The sequence below is a fragment of the Mustelus asterias genome, chromosome 22 (genome assembly GCF_964213995.1).
Source record: "Mustelus asterias chromosome 22, sMusAst1.hap1.1, whole genome shotgun sequence".
In the NCBI taxonomy this organism is placed as follows: Eukaryota; Metazoa; Chordata; class Chondrichthyes; order Carcharhiniformes; family Triakidae; genus Mustelus; species Mustelus asterias.
Window position 1 is genome coordinate 71475721 of NC_135822.1, and position 16963 is coordinate 71492683.

General features: G+C 45.7%; 1 protein-coding gene across 22 annotated transcripts in view; it reads left to right on the forward strand.

Moving 5' to 3' along the window:
- The first annotated feature begins 399 nt into the window (after nt 1–399).
- Nucleotides 400–16963, forward strand: part of pebp4 (phosphatidylethanolamine binding protein 4) — a 420175-nt gene continuing 403611 nt past the window's right edge. For 4 of the 22 annotated variants that reach the window (XM_078239622.1, XM_078239641.1, XM_078239619.1 and 1 more), the window contains exons 1-3: nt 400–545; nt 1293–1624; nt 13539–13670. In XM_078239622.1, the coding sequence (XP_078095748.1) occupies nt 1533–1624; nt 13539–13670 (224 nt within the window). In that variant the 5' untranslated portion in view covers nt 400–545; nt 1293–1532. The other 18 variants (XM_078239634.1, XM_078239642.1, XM_078239627.1 and 15 more) reach the window with 14 other exon arrangements.

Here is a 16963-nt window from a genome sequence, read left to right on the forward strand (position 1 = left end):
TGGGAGAGTGGGTGCAGACTGGAAGGGCTGAATGGCCTCTGTCTGCCCTCGGGGGCGGGGGGGGGCAGTGGGATGCTCTGATGGAGAGTGGGTGCAGACTGGATGGGCTGGATGGCCTCTGTCTGCCCTGCCGGTGGGGAGGTTGGGGGGGGGGGGGGCGATGGGATGTTCTGTCCAGAGAATGGGTGCAGACTGGATGGGCTGAATGGCCACTGTCTTCCCTGCCTGGGGGTGGGTGGGTGGCTGGGGTCCCTCCTCTCTTGGCTCCTGTGGCCAGGGGAGGTCAGAAGGGGGTAGGGGGAGGGGCGACCGGATGATGGACGTGGACTTGGGCCAATGGGCGAGGCCGGGGCCGGGCGCCGGGGCCAATGGGAGGGCGGGGATGGGGAAAGGGGGCGGGCCGCTGGGCTGTCGGTTGGGGCTGAGTTAGGGCGCGAGCCCGGGCGGTTGAAGTCGAATTTTAAAAAAAAATATAGCGGCAAAAAAAATCTCCGCTGCTCCTCGGCGGCTCGGCCCTGACCGGATAGTGCGGGAAAAATCATGAGGTAAAGTGGCCTTCTGGTGGTGGGGGGGACGGCGAGGAAAGCGCGATTTTCCCCTCTGATTCCGTTCGCCGTGCCGGCCCCGCTTCGCGCCAGTTGTTGTTGTAATCCCCATTGCTGTCAATTGCATCTCAGTTTTGAAAACAAGGTTCGAAAACCCAAACAAGGAGGTCAGTTCCTTCATTAAAACCCCCTCAGTTCACAGCTTGTGAGCATGTTATGTCGGAGGTGGGGGGGGGGGGGGGGGTGGTTTTTATTTCTGGATTTATTTGTATTTATTTAATTAATTCTTCATTCTCAGTTTTGTTTAAAATAAACATGCCATCAAGGTCAGTGTGTTACCCTTTTATCTGGTGTCCCTGCCAAAGTATACAGCCGGTGGAGTTATAATAGCTTTACTGCGCGGAATGAGGCTCTTCGGCCCATCGTGTCGTTGCCAGCCGTCGGGCACCGATCTATTCTAATCCCATTTTTCCCGCACCCTGGCCTCGTGTGTTGCGGCGTCTCGATTGCTCGTCTGGTTGTGTTTTTCACTTGTTGGTCAGCGGTCAACGTGTGGGAGCTGCTCCAACCAGATAGAGCAAGAAGTCTCACAACACCAGGTTAAAGTCCAACAGGTTTATTTGGTAGCAAAAGCCACTAGCTTTCGGAGCGCTGCTCCTTCGTCAGGTGAGTGGGAGTTCTGTTCACAAACAGGGCATATAAAGACACAAACTCAATTTACAAAATGATGGTTGCGAGTCTTTACAGGTAATCAAGTCTTAAAGAACAGTGACCACGACACCGCACAACCCTGCCACAGCAACCTCTGCAAGACGTGCCGGATCATCAACACGGATGCCATCATCTCACGTGAGAACACCATCCACCAGGTACACGGTACATACTCTTGCAACTCGGCCAACGTTGTCTCCCTGATACGCTGCAGGAAAGGATGTCCCGAGGCATGGTACATTGGGGAGACCATGCAGACGCTACGACAATGGATGAATGAACACCGCTCGACAATCACCAGGCAAGAGTGTTCCCTTCCTGTTGGGGAACACTTCAGCGGTCACGGGCATTCGGCCTCTGATCTTCGGGTAAGCGTTCTCCAAGGCGGCCTTCACGACACACGACAACACAGAGTCACTGAGCAGAGACTGATAGCCAAGTTCCGCACACATGAGGACGGCTTCAACTGGGATCTTGGGTTCATGTCACACTATCTGTAACCCCCACGACTTGCCTGGGCTTGCAAAATGTCACTAACTGTCCTGTCTGGAGACAATACACATCTCTTTAACCTGTGCTTAACGCTCTCTCCACTCACATTGTCTGTACCTTTAAGACTTGATTACCTGTAAAGACTCACATTCCAACCATTATTTTGTAAATTGAGTTTGTGTCTTTTTTGCCCTGTTTGTGAACAGAACTCCCACTCACCTGACGAAGGAGCAGCGAGTGCTCCAAAAGCTAGTGGCTTTTGCTACCAAATAAACCTGTTGGACTTTAACCTGGTGTTGTGAGACTTCTTGCTGTGTTTACCCCAGTCCAGCGCCGGCATCTCCACATCATGCCAGCCAGATAGAGTCAGGAAAGGTCAGAGTTATTTCAGGGTAAGTTATTCCGAGAGAGACGGCCAGCTCTGTAACCTGAGCCTCCCCATCCCTTCCCCTCCGCCGGGAGCCAAATACTCCACACGCTCAAAAATAAAGAAGTCTCACAACACCAGGTTAAAGTCCAACATTATTTGGAATCACGAGATTTCGGAGCGCTGCTCCTTCATCAGGTGAGTGGAGAGGTCGGTTTCACAAACACGGCATATATGGGCAAAGACACAATTGCAAGATAATGGTTGGAATGCGAGTCTTTTCAGGTAATCACGTCTTTACAGGTAGCTCTTTAACCTGTGACTATCTCTCTCTCCACATGCACTGTCTGTACCTGTAAAGACTTGTTCTTGTTCTTGAGTCGATTGGTACATGTTCTCAGACTTTTGTATCTTTTTCCTGACAGAAGAAGGTGGAAGGGAGAATGTCCGGGGTGTGTAAATGTTGGCCTGGACATCTGGGGCAGACTCTCCCAGGTCCTTTTTGAATTAGCAAGGCAAAAGAAAGACCCACAAACGGCATCAGGTCTGGCGGCATCTGTGGGCTTGGAAAACAGGGTTAGCGTTTCGAGTCTGTGTGAGTGACTCTCCTTCTGTTTCTGTTTCAGATTTCTGCAACCCCCACAGTTCTGCTTTTATCTTTGAAATAGTGCCTGTCGACCTGAGAGATTAAGCGTGATCTCAATTTAAGATCTCACCTGGAGGAAACCAACTAGAACAGAGACGCGCGGGTTAGGTTGATTGGCCACGATAAATTGCCCCTTAATGTCAGGGGGATTAGGAGAGTAAATATGTGAGGCTATGGGGATAGGACCTGGGTGGGATTGTTGTCGGTGCAGGCTCGATGGGCCAAATGGCACTCTGAGCTTTGGAATTCTGTGCCTAAACATCTCCATTCTTTCTGCCCCTTTCTCCCTTGATGACGTACCTTTAAAACTAGGCAGGGATTTTCTGCCTGTTCACACTGGTGCCAAATTCTCTGTGCTTGCCGACAGCATGAACAACCAGAAAATTCCGGCCCTGATCTTGTCTGAATATCTGTCTATTGCGGCTCAGTGGTAAAACCTAAAGCTCCTCGAAAGCACCTTGGGACGTTAAAAGTGCCATACAAATACAAATTGTGATTGTTATTGTTGTTATTGCTCATTGTCATTTTAAGTACTATGTACAGTTCTGGTCACCCTGTTATAGAAAGGACATTAAACGAGAAAGAGTGCAGAACAGATTTACTAGGATGCTACCGGGACTTGATGGTTTGAGTTATAAGAGAGGCTGGATAGACTGGGACTTTTTTCTTTGCAGCGTAGGAGGCTGAGGGGTGATCTTTTAGAGGTCTATAAAATAATGAGGGGCATAGACCAGCCAGATAGTCAATATCTTTTGCCAAAGGTAGGGGAGTGTAAAATTAGAGGGCATAGGTTTAACGTGATAGGGGAGAGATACAAAAGTGTCCAGAGGGGCAGTCTTTTCACACAGACGGTCGTGAGTGTCTGGAACGAGCTGCCAGAGGTAGTAGTAGAGGCGGGTACAATTTTGTCTTTTAAAAAACGTTTGGAGAGTTACATGGGTAAGATGGGTATCGAGGGACAAATGCGGGCAATTGGGATTATCTTAGGGGTTTAAAAAAAAAGGCGGCATGGACAAGTTGGGCCGAAGGGCCTGTTTCCATGCTATAAACCTCTATGATTCTATAAGTCCATATGAATCAGATTTGGCCAATACGTCATAGTTCGTCACTCATTTTTGATGATCAAAGCACTTAGCTGCCATTTCCTAAATGTTGACAACTCATTTAATCATGTAAAACAACTCAACAAATGTATTTACTGCACGAGGTACCAGCTGCCAGAGTTACACTTCAGGTCCCTGAAATTCTCATGATTTTTTTTGTTCATTCATGGGACATGGGTGTCGCCAGCAGGCCAGCATTTATTGCCCAGTTGCACTTGGAGGGCAGTTGAGAGTCAACCACATTGCTGTGGTTCTGGAGTCACGTGTAGACCAGACTGGGTATGGACAACAGATTTCCTTCCCAAAAGGACATGAGTGAACCAGATGGGTTTTTCCGACAATTGACAATGGTTTCATGGTCATCAGTAGATTCTTCATTCCAGATATTTTTATTGAATTCAAATTCTACCATCGACCGTGGCGGGATTCGAATCCGGATCCCCAGAATATTAGCTGAGTTTCAGGATTTATCGGCTAGCGATAATACCATGAGGCCATTGCCTCCCCAATTTATATGGTTGCATCTTGAACCAAGACGTTAGACTCTCACTGCTTATTATTTTTTTGGTGCCTTACAGTACTTCTTTTTTAATCAAAAAGCCCAATTCAGATCAAATCCAATCATGGTCCCCACGGGAGGGACAAACAAGATCCAGGCTGACAGGATGAGGCATTGCACCATCTCCTAAGCTTGATCTAACGTTTCATCTTAGCCAAAAGGCCGAAATGGCTTTGAAAAGCCTCAGATGAACCTAATTCGCTATCCTGATCCTTTACCCTATCTAAATTTGGGCAACCATGAACCATGATTGGCGTGCCAGCACACCCCAAGTGCAATTGGGCTCGCTTCTTTGTCTGATCTTGGTTTCACCCCTGGATTCCCACTGCTTACATGTAACAGGAACCTGGAGCTATCCAGTTTGAAGCTGTCCAAAAAATTCCTCATGTCCCTGTTTCTGGCAAATTCTTCCTTCCAAAGCGCACGTGGGAAAAAAAAACAGCATTTAGTTAGTTGTTTTGAAGATTGATATTTCTCCAGCTGCAGAGACTGGCAATTGAAAATCAAGGAGAAGATAACAGTTCTTGAATTTTGGTGATCACTGTACTGAACACACTGTACACTTGAAGTCAGCATCTTTCTGAATGGTCAAACATGACAGCCAAAGATTATTTCAAAATTAAGTACATTTTGTTGCTCACAAACCCAAACATGTCCCATGTTGCAATTTGTTTGTAATTGTGTGTCCTCTAAATCAATCAGCACAACCTCAAAATCGTTGGAAAAGCAATCAGTGTTTGTGTCCATTTGCATTTTGGCTGTTGCTTTGGAGTCAAGGCCATCTCTTCTGAGATAAAAACAGCAAGTGCTGGATAAACAGCAGCTCTGGCAGCATCTTTGGAGAGAGAAACACAGTTAAAGTTTTGAGTCCATGATGAACAGAGAATTCGCCATCACTTCTGTGTTCACTTTTTCTCTTTACCCACTTTTAACCTCTTCTCTTCACCCCGCTCCCCGGCTGCTGTTGTCATGCTTCTTTCATTTTTTTCCACTTGCGGGTGTGTTGCCCTCCTGATCACAACCATTTAACAGTCCTTGACCTTCCTACTTTTTGCTGCCTTGCCAAGCCTGTCATCCTCTTAGATAAGCCTACGGTTTCTTGCTGTACCTCTTTTAACACCCTTCGAAGTGTCCATTGAGATACTTGTCATTGCCTCCTAATGAACAGCAGTCCAAACTGCCCTGTCCTACACTTTGGGTGTGATGCACTATCAATCGAGTCAAGACTAGTTGCGAGCAGGACAAATAGGCTTTTATTAGCAAGAACTTGGAGCCATCCCTGTCGGTGATCTGGTCTGTACTGAAGGTTAGGGGGAGGAGCCACCGCCTTTATACCCGGACCAGGGGGAGGAGTCTTGGGGCGGAACCGACAGGGATGTGCCACATATACAGGTAATGATAAATACTAACTAACTGTGGTTAACCACCACAGATAACGGCTGCGGTGTCCACAATGCGCCCATGTGGTCAGGTGTGTAGGCTTCGAGGTATTGTGAGGTCACCTCCAAGGATTCAGCCAGTTGCACCGTTTTCTTTAAGTCCAGCGCACCATGTTCCAGCAGCCGTTGCTGGATATAAGTAGTTCCGATGCCCGTGACAAAGGCATCCCTGATTAAGTCCTCTGTATATTGGGTGGCAGTCACAGACCTACAGTTGCAGTTCTGGGCAAGCAGTCTCAACGCGCGCAGGAACTGGTCAACTGATTCACCTGGCTGCCGTCTGCGCGTAGCGAGAAGGTGTCTCGCGTGGACTTCATTAGGCTGTTTATTATACAGGCCCTTTAAAATTTCGATAGCGGCCGTATAATTTTCCGCGTCTCTGATCGTAGCATATACTACGTCGCTTACCCGGCCGCGGAGCACCCGTAGTTTGCCAGCATCTGTACTGCTGGCAGTGGAGGCTTCGATGTAATCTTCGAAGCATTGCAGCCAGTGATCAAACGTGTTTGACGCTCCAGCAGCTTGCGGGTCCAGATTCAGCCTTTCGGGTTTTAGTAACTGCTCCATTTAAAAAAAAACTTGCTAATAAAATTGATGCACTATCAATCGAGTCGAGACTAGTTGTGAGCAAAACAAATAGGCTTTTATTAGCAAGAACTTGGAGCCATCCCTGTCGGTGATCTGGTCTGTACTGAAGGTTAGGGGGAGGAGCCACCGCCTTTACACCCGGACGAGGGGGAGGAGTCTTGGGCAGAACCGACAGGGATGTGCCACATATACAGGTAATGATAAATACTAACTAACAGTGGTTTACCACAGGGTGCAATTTTCCAGTTTTCCACCGTGTTGATTTCAGTGAGAAAACCAGAGAGAATTCTGCTGCCGTTGTAGGCGAGAAAAATCGCCACATATTCAGCCACTTGGAAAAACGTTTTCACGAGTTTCACACTGTGCTTGTGGAGGCCTGCCTCTGATTTGCTGCCTGGAATTAGTACAGTTTAAATGACTCCCCAGCATTTGTTCCAAGTTCAAGGGGCGGTGGGGGGGGGGGGGGGGGGCGACAGGGGGGATGGCAGCCAGGAGGACTCAAAGGGACCTCTCACCAAGATGCGAGATGGGGTGGAGCGGAGGTGTGACAACCTTGACCCTCAAACGGGCCGATGGCCTGCCAGCAAGGTGACCAAACCCCGTGTGGGAGGTGGTGGCAGTGATAGTGAGCACCGGCTCGCTGTACAAGAGGATGGTGATCTAGTGCAGGAAGAAGATGAATGATCTTTGTGCAGCCAGATGTCCACTTGAACCCCTTAATGCACCCATCTTAATTACACGGTGATCTCACTCCCAGCCACTTAACTGGCTGGTGTGATGTGCAGGCTGAAGACCCTCACTGCATTTGAGGAAAGAATCCTTGAGTTGGCTGGGGAGGAGCAGAGCCGCACCTGTGCTGAGGGAATGGTGAGAGCAAGAGACAGTGAGAACCATCAACACATCCAGCCATGGTGCCAGCCTCATAGAAGTTCATTTTCTATCCTTATGGTCCTGTCACGCACTGATGCCATCTTGCTTCCCTTGCAAGTCAATCGATTGAGCAGCCTGGACCATCCTCTGGAAACCGCAGACCTGAGCAGGGAAACACCTTGGAGCCATGCATCAAAGATACGTCACAGCTGTCACTGTACCCTCCGTAAGAAGTCTAACAACACCAGGTTAAAGTCCAACAGGTTTATTTGGTCGCAAACGCCACTAGCTTTCAGAGTGTGCTGCTCCTTCGTCAGGTGGAGTGGGAAATCTGCTCATAAACAGGGCACACAGAGACACAAACTCAATTTACAGAATAATGGTTGGAATGCGATTCTTTACAGCTGATCAAGTCTTAAAGGTACAGACAATGTGAGTGGAGAGAGCATTAAGCACAGGTTAAAGAGATGTGTATTGTCTCCAGACAGGATAGCCAGTGAGATTCTGCAAGTCCAGGAGGCAAGCTATGGGGGTTACTGATAGTGTGACATAAACCCAACATCCCCGTTTAGGCCGTCCTCATGTGTGCGGAACTTGGCTATCAGTCTCTGCTCAGCGACTTACGGTCCTCATTACTGTTTCCTGAAGTCCGGAGGATGCAGACTTGAACGTATATGGGGACAACCTCCGTTCCAATGTGTGTTATTGTTCACCCTTCTCTGCAATGTTAGTAATCAGAGGATTCAGATTAAAGATAGAATCATTGAATCCTTACAGTGCAGGAGACCATTCGGCCCATCGAGCCTGCACCGACATCAATCCCACACAAGCCCTATCCCTGTAACCCCACATATTTACCCTGCTCATCCCTCTGAAACTATGGGGTAATTTAGTGTGGCCAATCCGCCTAACCCGCACATCTTTGGAATGTGGGAGGAAACTGGAGTACCTGGCGGAAACCCACGCAGACAAGGGGAGAATGTGCAAACTGCACGCAGACAGGCACCCAAGGCTGGAATTGAACCCAAGTTCCTGGCGCTGTGAGGCGTCAGTGCTAACCACTGTATCACCGTGTCGATCAGTTATAATTAGCAAAATAAGCAGAGATAGATGAAACATCTTACATAGTGAATAGACATGATTTGGAATGCACTGTCCGAAAGGGTAGTGAGAACAATTTTCAACAACTTTTTGAAATGAATTGGATATTTTTATGAAAAGGAAAAATTCACAAGGCTACTGGGCAAGACTGGGAACTTAGAACTTATTAGGTAACTCTTTTGACGGCACAGGATTAATGGGCTGTAAGATTGTATAATTCTTTGTAAAACGTTTCTGGATGGATGAATTAATATGAACCAAATGATCTTTCTAATCTGTAATTATTTTCTAATAATTCCCATATTTTTCACTGTATGTTTCAAAGGTAGACAACCAAGTACATAAACCTTTCAAAATGAACAGGAATGCGAAAGCTTATCATAATGATGTCTCCTGTTTGGATTTAAATTTCATTTACGACAGGATAGGAGAAAGGACAGTATTATACTGCTGTCAGTTAGAGGGGTCTGGAGGCCTTAGAAACTCCAAGAGTGGATATCGGGCAATTAAGATAGTTATTCAAACTACTTTGAAGTTTGATTATAACTTGTACGTGCATACAATTCCCAAGTTTACTGTTAATTTATTGAATCTATATTGTCGGCATAACATTCTTTAATCTGGTTAATAGAAGTAGCCGTCATGGTCGTGAAACAAATTGATGTGGGAAACAAAGATTGTGAGTGATAATTTGAGAGAAACATTTGAGAGGTATGATATATAGCTCCAGGCAACATACAAATAAAACAACTGAGTATGATTTGAGGGGAAACGGAAATGAAGGACTGTAATGAGTTGTTGACAGGAGGAATGAAATTAGCTTCACCTGACATTAGGAAGGGAATGAATTTGAGGAATGAGTCTGCAATGTTATTCCATGCAAGATGTAATATTACCCTACAGTTGAAGTGAAATAAGTTTCAATGTTGTCAAATTGCATGTGCAATATTATTTTGACAAAGGCTATGATTTGATGAAATGTTATGAATTATCACTGCTGACGATGATGCTTGTCAACTTAGATGTGGAAAATTTAAAAGAAAATGAATAAAGCACCCTAATTGAGATAACATTGATTTTTCATTATTTCCGATTTTCCAACACTTCTCTAAAGGTAGAAGAGATGTTACCCATACTTGATTTGGTTCTCATTTAATTTGTCTGCATGGAGCAGGAGTTAGAAATAAGATAAAGGTGTCCTTTATGACCACATGACATCCCATGGTGCTTCACAACCAATGAAGTACTTTTTTGATGGATAATGTTTCGGAAAGCAACCATGGTTGAGGATTTTCCTTTCCGTAACTGGCAGCTCCAGAAACTGATTGTGAAGCCATGACCATCACACTACTTGACATCAAACCACACACTTGGTTTGAGCAAAGGTGAATGCTTCAGCTTCGTGCTATTTGGAGAGCACAGTCGTTGACACAAGTTGGAGCAACACAAGATTGGCACCACTAGCTGCAGTGATCCTGTGGCTTGGATTGGATCACCAAGCTAACATACTTGTAGGAAGAGCAAGGACACGAGATGAGGGACATAACTGGCCACGGCACATAGTGAGACACTATAATCATAGCCAGAATTTCAATTTGGACAGAGCCAGGCATTGTTGTGATCAAAAAGGCAAACCACTGCAGATGCTGCAAATATAAATAGAACATGTCTGAAATCCTCAACAGGCAGGCAGCATCTATGGAGAGAGAAACAGGTGACGTTTCGCATTCGTGACATTTTGCCTGAGGTGGTAAACGTTACACATGTAACATCAGCTCAGCAGGTTTTCAGCTCAGTAGGCTTTTAGTAGGTGGGGAGGCTGGGAAAAGTTGGGGGTGTGGGAGAAGAATCAAATACGGTCTATGATTACGTGAAGACCAGACAGATTAAATGAACAAAGGGATGCTGTGGCAAGGGATGGAGTAGGAAATGAATAAACAAGAGATGGGTGAAGTGGACAACAGTAAAATCATCATCTGCTGTCTGAAAAACTAGGAACAGTGAATTTGACTTGAGTCCAAAAGTTTTAAAGGAAGCTTGTCCAATTTGGGCTGCATTGCAGCCTTCAAGGCCTCTGGATCTCTGGGGGAGCGAGGACGAAGAGGAGAGGGGGATGCGAGGATCGGGGAGAGGGGGTGCGAGGATGGGGAACTTGGCAGAGAAGGTGTGAAGATGGAGCGGGGGAATGCAAGTATTGGGGAGAAGGGTGCAAGGACGGGGAGGAGGGTGTGAAGACAAAGGGAAGTGGGTGCGAGGATGGGGCAGGGGGTGTGTGAGGATGGCTCAAGGTGTGCATGGGCATCTGAGAGAGAGAGAGAGACAGTGCATGGGTGGGGGAGGGAATGCGTGGGTAGAAGAGGGAGCGTGAGGGCGGAGAGGGGAGGCATGGGCTGGAAAGTGTGGGTGTGGGGGATTAGAGAGCTCATGAGAGGAAGAGAGAAAGAACAGTCTTCGCGCCATCATATGCTCTGATCCCGTTTCACAGTGAGTGAGCACCCTGAGACTGCGAGTGAGCCTGACACAGACACACACACACACTCTCACCCGATCACACTCTAATACTCACCTTTGTTTATGAATCATTGATTTTCTATCTGCTCAGCACATTGTTCCTTTTCGTACCTCAGATTTTTTTGGAATTTGTTTAACGTTGTGCCAGACATTTTCTTTCTTAAATTTGGTCAACGGACCTTTGACAAAGATTTTGAAAAGTGTCCCCTGGCATGTGAAGAGATGCATTGGTGGTCATTTTCCAAAATTCTTTGGACTGTGAAGTGGTTTCTACAGATTAGAGAGTAGCCAATGTAGGCCTGCTTTTCCAAAAGGGAGGGAGAGAGAAAACAGGGAACCATAGACCAGTGAGCCTGACATTGATAAGTAGGGAAGTTGCTCGAGTCCATTATCAAGGTTTTCATTGCACAGCATTTGGAAAGCAATCGTATTGTCAGAAAAGCCAGCATGGGTTTATGAGAGGGAAATCATGTTGACAAATCTACTGAAATTCATTGAAGATGTAGCAAGTAGAGCTGACCAGGAACCGGTGTATGTGCCTTATTTAGACTTTCAAAGGGCTTTCGACAAGGTCTTACGTAGCAGATTACTATGTAAAGTTCAAGTGCATGGGATTATGGATAGTGTCTTGAGATGGATGGAAAGTTGGTTTGCAGAAAGCAAGCAAAGAGTTGGCATAAATGGGTCTTTTTCTGATTGGCAAGCAGTGACTCGTGGGATATCACAGGGATTCTGTGCTCGGATCCCAACTGTTAACATTATATATGAATGATTTGGATGAGGGGACTCAATGTATTATCTCCAAATTTGCAGATGGTACAAAGTGAACTGTGAGGAGGATGCAGAGATGCTTCAGTGTGATTTGGACAGACTGAGTGAATGGGCATTTGCATGGCAGATACAGCTGTAAAGTGGGGATAAATGTGAGGTTATCTGCTTAGGTAGCCGAAATAGGAGGCAGATTATTATTTTAATGGGTGTAAATTGGGGGAGGTGCATATTCAGTGAGACCTTGGTGTCCTTGTGCATCAGTTGTTGAAAGTAAACTTGCAGGTTTACAGCAGGCAGTAAAGAAGGCAAATGGTATCTTGGCCTTCATAGCGAGAGGATTTGAGTAAAGGAATAGGGATGTTTTGCTGCAATTGTATCGGGCATGGGTGAGGCCACACCTGGAGTATTGTGTGCAGTTTTGGTGTCCTTATCTGAGGAAGGATGTCCTTGTGTAGAGGGAGTGCAGCGAAAGTTTACCAGGTTGATTCCTGGGATGGCAGGTCTGTCATCTGAGGAGAGACTAAATCGGTTAGGATTATATTCATTGGAGTTTAGAAGAGTGAGACGGGATCTCATAGAAACTTATAAAATTTTAACAGGATTACACAGGGTAGATTCAGAAAAAATGTTCCCAGTGGTGGGGGAGTCCAGAACTAGAGGTCATAGTTTGAGGATAAGGGGATAAAACTTGTACGACTGAGGTGAGGATGAATTTTTTCACCTACCACAGAAAGTAATTGAGGCCAAAATGTTGTGTGATTTTAAGAAGCAATTAGATATAGCTCTTGGGGCTAAAGGGATGAAAGGATATGGGGGAAGGCGGGATCAGGCTACTGAGTTGGAAGATCATAACGAATGGCAGAGTAGGCGCGAAGGGCCATATAGCCCACTCTTGCTTTACGTTTCTATGTATGGACAAACCTGTTGTAAAGTATGGACCATGTGATTGAAATTGAAACTGAGCAAATATTTATCCACCTGCCTGCCTGCCTGCCTTTAGTTACAACAGTTCAGATCCTTGTCCATCAAACATTGAACAATGAATGGCCACATGATGGGTCAGTGTAATTCTTAGAATTTTGAATTGTCACGATTTGAATAACAGAATCCCTTTAGTGCAGAAGGAGGCCATTCGGCCCATCAAGACTGCACTGCCAACAATCCTACCCAGGCCCTATACTCATTACCCCATGTATTTACCCTGCCAATCCCTCTGACACTAAGGGACAATTTTGCATGGCAATCAACCTAATTCGCACATCTTTGGACTGTGGTTGGAAACTGGAGCAACCTGAGGAAACCCAGGCAGACACAGGGACAACGTGTAAACCCCACACAGTCACCCGAGGCCGGAAATGAACCTGATTCTGAGCGTTGTGATGCAGCAGTGCTAACCACTATGCCAACTACAAATATAGTCAGGTTATGAATCAGTGAGTTGGCTAGAAAATGATCCTTGGTCAGACTGTCCCAAAAGCTGTCTCAAGTAAGAAATGATGTGGAGATGAAGTAAGAAAGTCAGTAGTTCAAAGGAAAAACAGGACAAGAAAAAGCAGAAATATTTTTGGGACTGTTGAGAGGAAAATAAGCATTCTTTTGTTGTTGAAAACTCTTGTTTCTGTTTAAGTGCGTAACGTGATGTCCGTAGTTGGCTCGCAAATGGCTAATTATTTAATTCTAATGGTTATTAAGTCCATTGAAACTAAGGGTCAAATTTCAGATTCTAATATGAACATGTAATAGTCTTTACTTGCAATGAAGGAACTTTAAAACTACAGAAACAACCTCATGTTTCACAAGATCTAACAGAGTGAACGTACTGTTTTATTTTTCAGCATGAAGTGGCCCTTGATCCTTGTTCTTCTGATTGGACTGGACGCTCTTTCACATCAGAAATTAGATGCTTTGATGAATGATGAAGAGTCCATGTGTGTTATTGAAAAAATTAGTGACAGCAGTATTTGCAGGCAAGTGAGAGTGAAATCAAGATGGAGGGAGCAATCTTCTATCACCATTTGATGCAAGCACAAATCCCATTATGGCCAGAAGCTCTTGCGAGAGGGGCAGACCGGACTTTGCGCTGGGGAGATCTCAGTTTGTGATTTTCCACCTCCTGCCCCACCCCGCCCCCAAACCCCCACCAGCAATGTCATCAGGTTCACGCCCAGCAAAGGGCAAGAATATGATTGCCATTTATTTAAGTATGTTAAAACAGCTTAACGCCACATCTTCAAGGAACATCATATGTTCCCACCTGTTATCATGACGTAACATAACACTAACGGGAGTCACTACTGGTCTCCAAAAATGGTGACCATGCTGGAGGCTCGGAGCCCAGTGTACCTCCCTGGATATTCAAGGGCAGGCACTGCCCCTGGCACTTTGACACTGCAAGGTTGTCAGTGCCAAGGGGTGGGGCCAGAAGGGGCAGGGCCCATAGGCATCCCCATAGCAGGGATTTGCTTCACGTTAGGGGGGACGGTGGGAGAGGGGCCATGTCGGGTGAGCGCCAATGCCCCAATCCCGGAGTTTGAAGGTGGGTTGGTGTGGGTGGTGGGGTCAGGGGGGGCGGGGAGGTGGGGGTGAGGGGTCCTTTAACGTGAATTTGAGAGAGGCACCCAAAAGGGCGCCCCTGATCTCTGGAGCCTAGCTTGCAGGTGTCTTTTGGCACTGCCCCTCACAGTGATGGAGCAAAACACACCTCCCTGCTTTAACATGGCAAACTGTGGGAAGATCTTGACGGAAAACCTGCCTCTTTCTCCGCAGAGAAACAGCCCAGTGTTCAGTCAGAACCTGACACTTGGAAAATTCCGCCCGGAGTAATCCTGAGGCTTTATGATGTAATTGGCTGCTGAAATGGGCTCACACCCATCATCTGGACATCTGTGAATCGCAATACAGGGAACAGCAATTGATTGAAGGCAGTGCTCACACAGCTTATAATCATGTTACACTGGTGACTTTTTGATTGAGAGACACATTTTTAATATCGATGTGCTGAAGAGCTTGTGAAGTGTTATTACATTGTAGTACAGGCTCTTCACAATTAACCCAACAGTTTCATTTTGATGTTGGTTCCTTGTAATCAAATTTTCATTTGGTCATGCTTCACCCCCCCCATGCTTTATTTTATACTTTCATTTGATATTTTTGAATGAGCAATATCAATGACAATCACAAAATCAATCAAATGCGGGATCAGTGTCAGACTTTACTCATTGTCAAATCTGGTTAGTCGAATGGTTGACGAACTTAGTGCATGATGACTAATGAATGTTGCTTGTCAGAATGTCATGGTAACTCAGATGATGATGATAATTGCATGAGAATCGAGAATGGGTTGGAGTAATGGCGAATGTAAGTATAAGCCACTTAGAAGTGAACACCCCCTTCAATTCTGACAAGTGACTTTTATCTCTTTCTCTGATTTGACCAAAGCCAAAGAGGTGGACATACATGAGGTATGATTTATTCTTAAACTGACCATAATTAGTTAATTAGATCCATCTGAGTGACTCCCATGCCAACAACTTTGTATTTGCTCGACCATTCCATGACACAATATAGAAACATAGAAGATAGGAGCAGGAGGAGGCCGTTTGGCCCTTCGAGCCTGCTCCGCCATTCATTAAGATCATGGCTGATCATCCAACTCAATAGCCTAATCCTGCTTTTGCGCCATAACTTTTGATCCCATTTGCCCCAAGTGCGATATCCAGCCGCCTCTTGAATACATTCAATATGGAAACATTGAAGATATGATACTGGCGTAGTCAGCAACTGGCAGAATGCCAACCACCACTCAGCAGGAACTGGCATGCCCATTCTCCAGTCAAGAAATGAGACAATGGTACAGAAAGTAAACAAGCCAATTGCTGGTGCCACATTTAGTACTTAATCAAAACAAAAAGAGTGGTGAAAAAAGAAGCAAGTGATGATAGATGAGCTTCAAAAAGTTTAAAGTTTATTTATTAGTGTCACAAATAGGCTTACATTAACACTGCAATGAAGTTATTGTGAAAATCCCCTAGTCGCCACACTCCGGCGCCTGTTCGGGTACACTGAGGGAGAATTTAGCATGGCCAATGCACCCTAACCAGCACGTCTTTCGGACAGGTGGATTTACAGGAGAGTGTAGTAAAGGAGTGAGAGAAGACACCTTGTGTGGGATACAGTGAGCGTTGATTGAATAGAATGATCTGTCTTATACACAGTCAATGGTGCAGCAATATCACTGAATTACAACACCCACAAAATCACTGCCTTTTCCAACAACAATAATTGCAATGGATAAATCATATTCCTAAATATTGTGCATTGGGGTCTATAATTTGTTTTCATTTTCAGTTAGTTGTGGAAGAGTGAACAATGATGCGGAGATGATTGGTTAAGATTTGGATGTCGGGTCACATTTCCCATCACAGTTCTTGTTCCGATGTATTGTGAAATTGTAGAAGTCTTGGAAAAAGGCTTGTTTGTTTGCATGTCAGGCAGTAGACTACCTTTATAAGAGCTGGATAATGCGGAGCATGAACTATCAACAAACCCACTGCGCATACTTTTGGGAAGATGAACCAAAAGAAATAAAAATGCAACTCCAAAATAGGCATGATGTAAGTGTGGGAGCGGCTGCATTTTTGCGAGCTCTGGCGCTACTCATCTTTTAATCTATTTTTATCCTGATGTACAATGCATTATTATTTGATCCTGATGTCTAGTCTGTGCTATGTTCCTGGAAGATCCTGGCTAAATTTTGGCAAAGGGGAGCTGAGTTAAGTCAAGGAAATCCTCATTTTGCTCAGGCGGACAGAGATTCCCAGGTCGGGGCCCAGTTTAAAAGGGGCAGTTTTGCTGGTGAGCGGGCTTCAGCAGTGACGTAGGCATCAGGTTGACGTCTGCCATTGTAAGTGAAGTTGTGGACATGGTCTTGGATCCCTGACAGATTATTGATGTTCGCATTGATGAACTGTGAGATATTCTAAAGAGAATTGATGAAGGGGAGAAGAGAATCCTGTCAGGCGAGAGGACAGTGTTTCCTTGGTAGGGGCTCACCCTCAGTCCCTGGAAATCCTGCTGCATGGTATTGTCAAACATCCTGGTTGATTTGGGGAGATAGTGCCGGAGAAGGAACAACCATGTGCCCAGTCTTCCAGGAAGAGCTGGGGATGAATTCCCAGCTGAATTTGAGAACTAGTTGCCATGCTTTCACAATCTCGATTTGAAGGCTGGGTGTTTTGAGTTCGATGCAGCATATTGTATC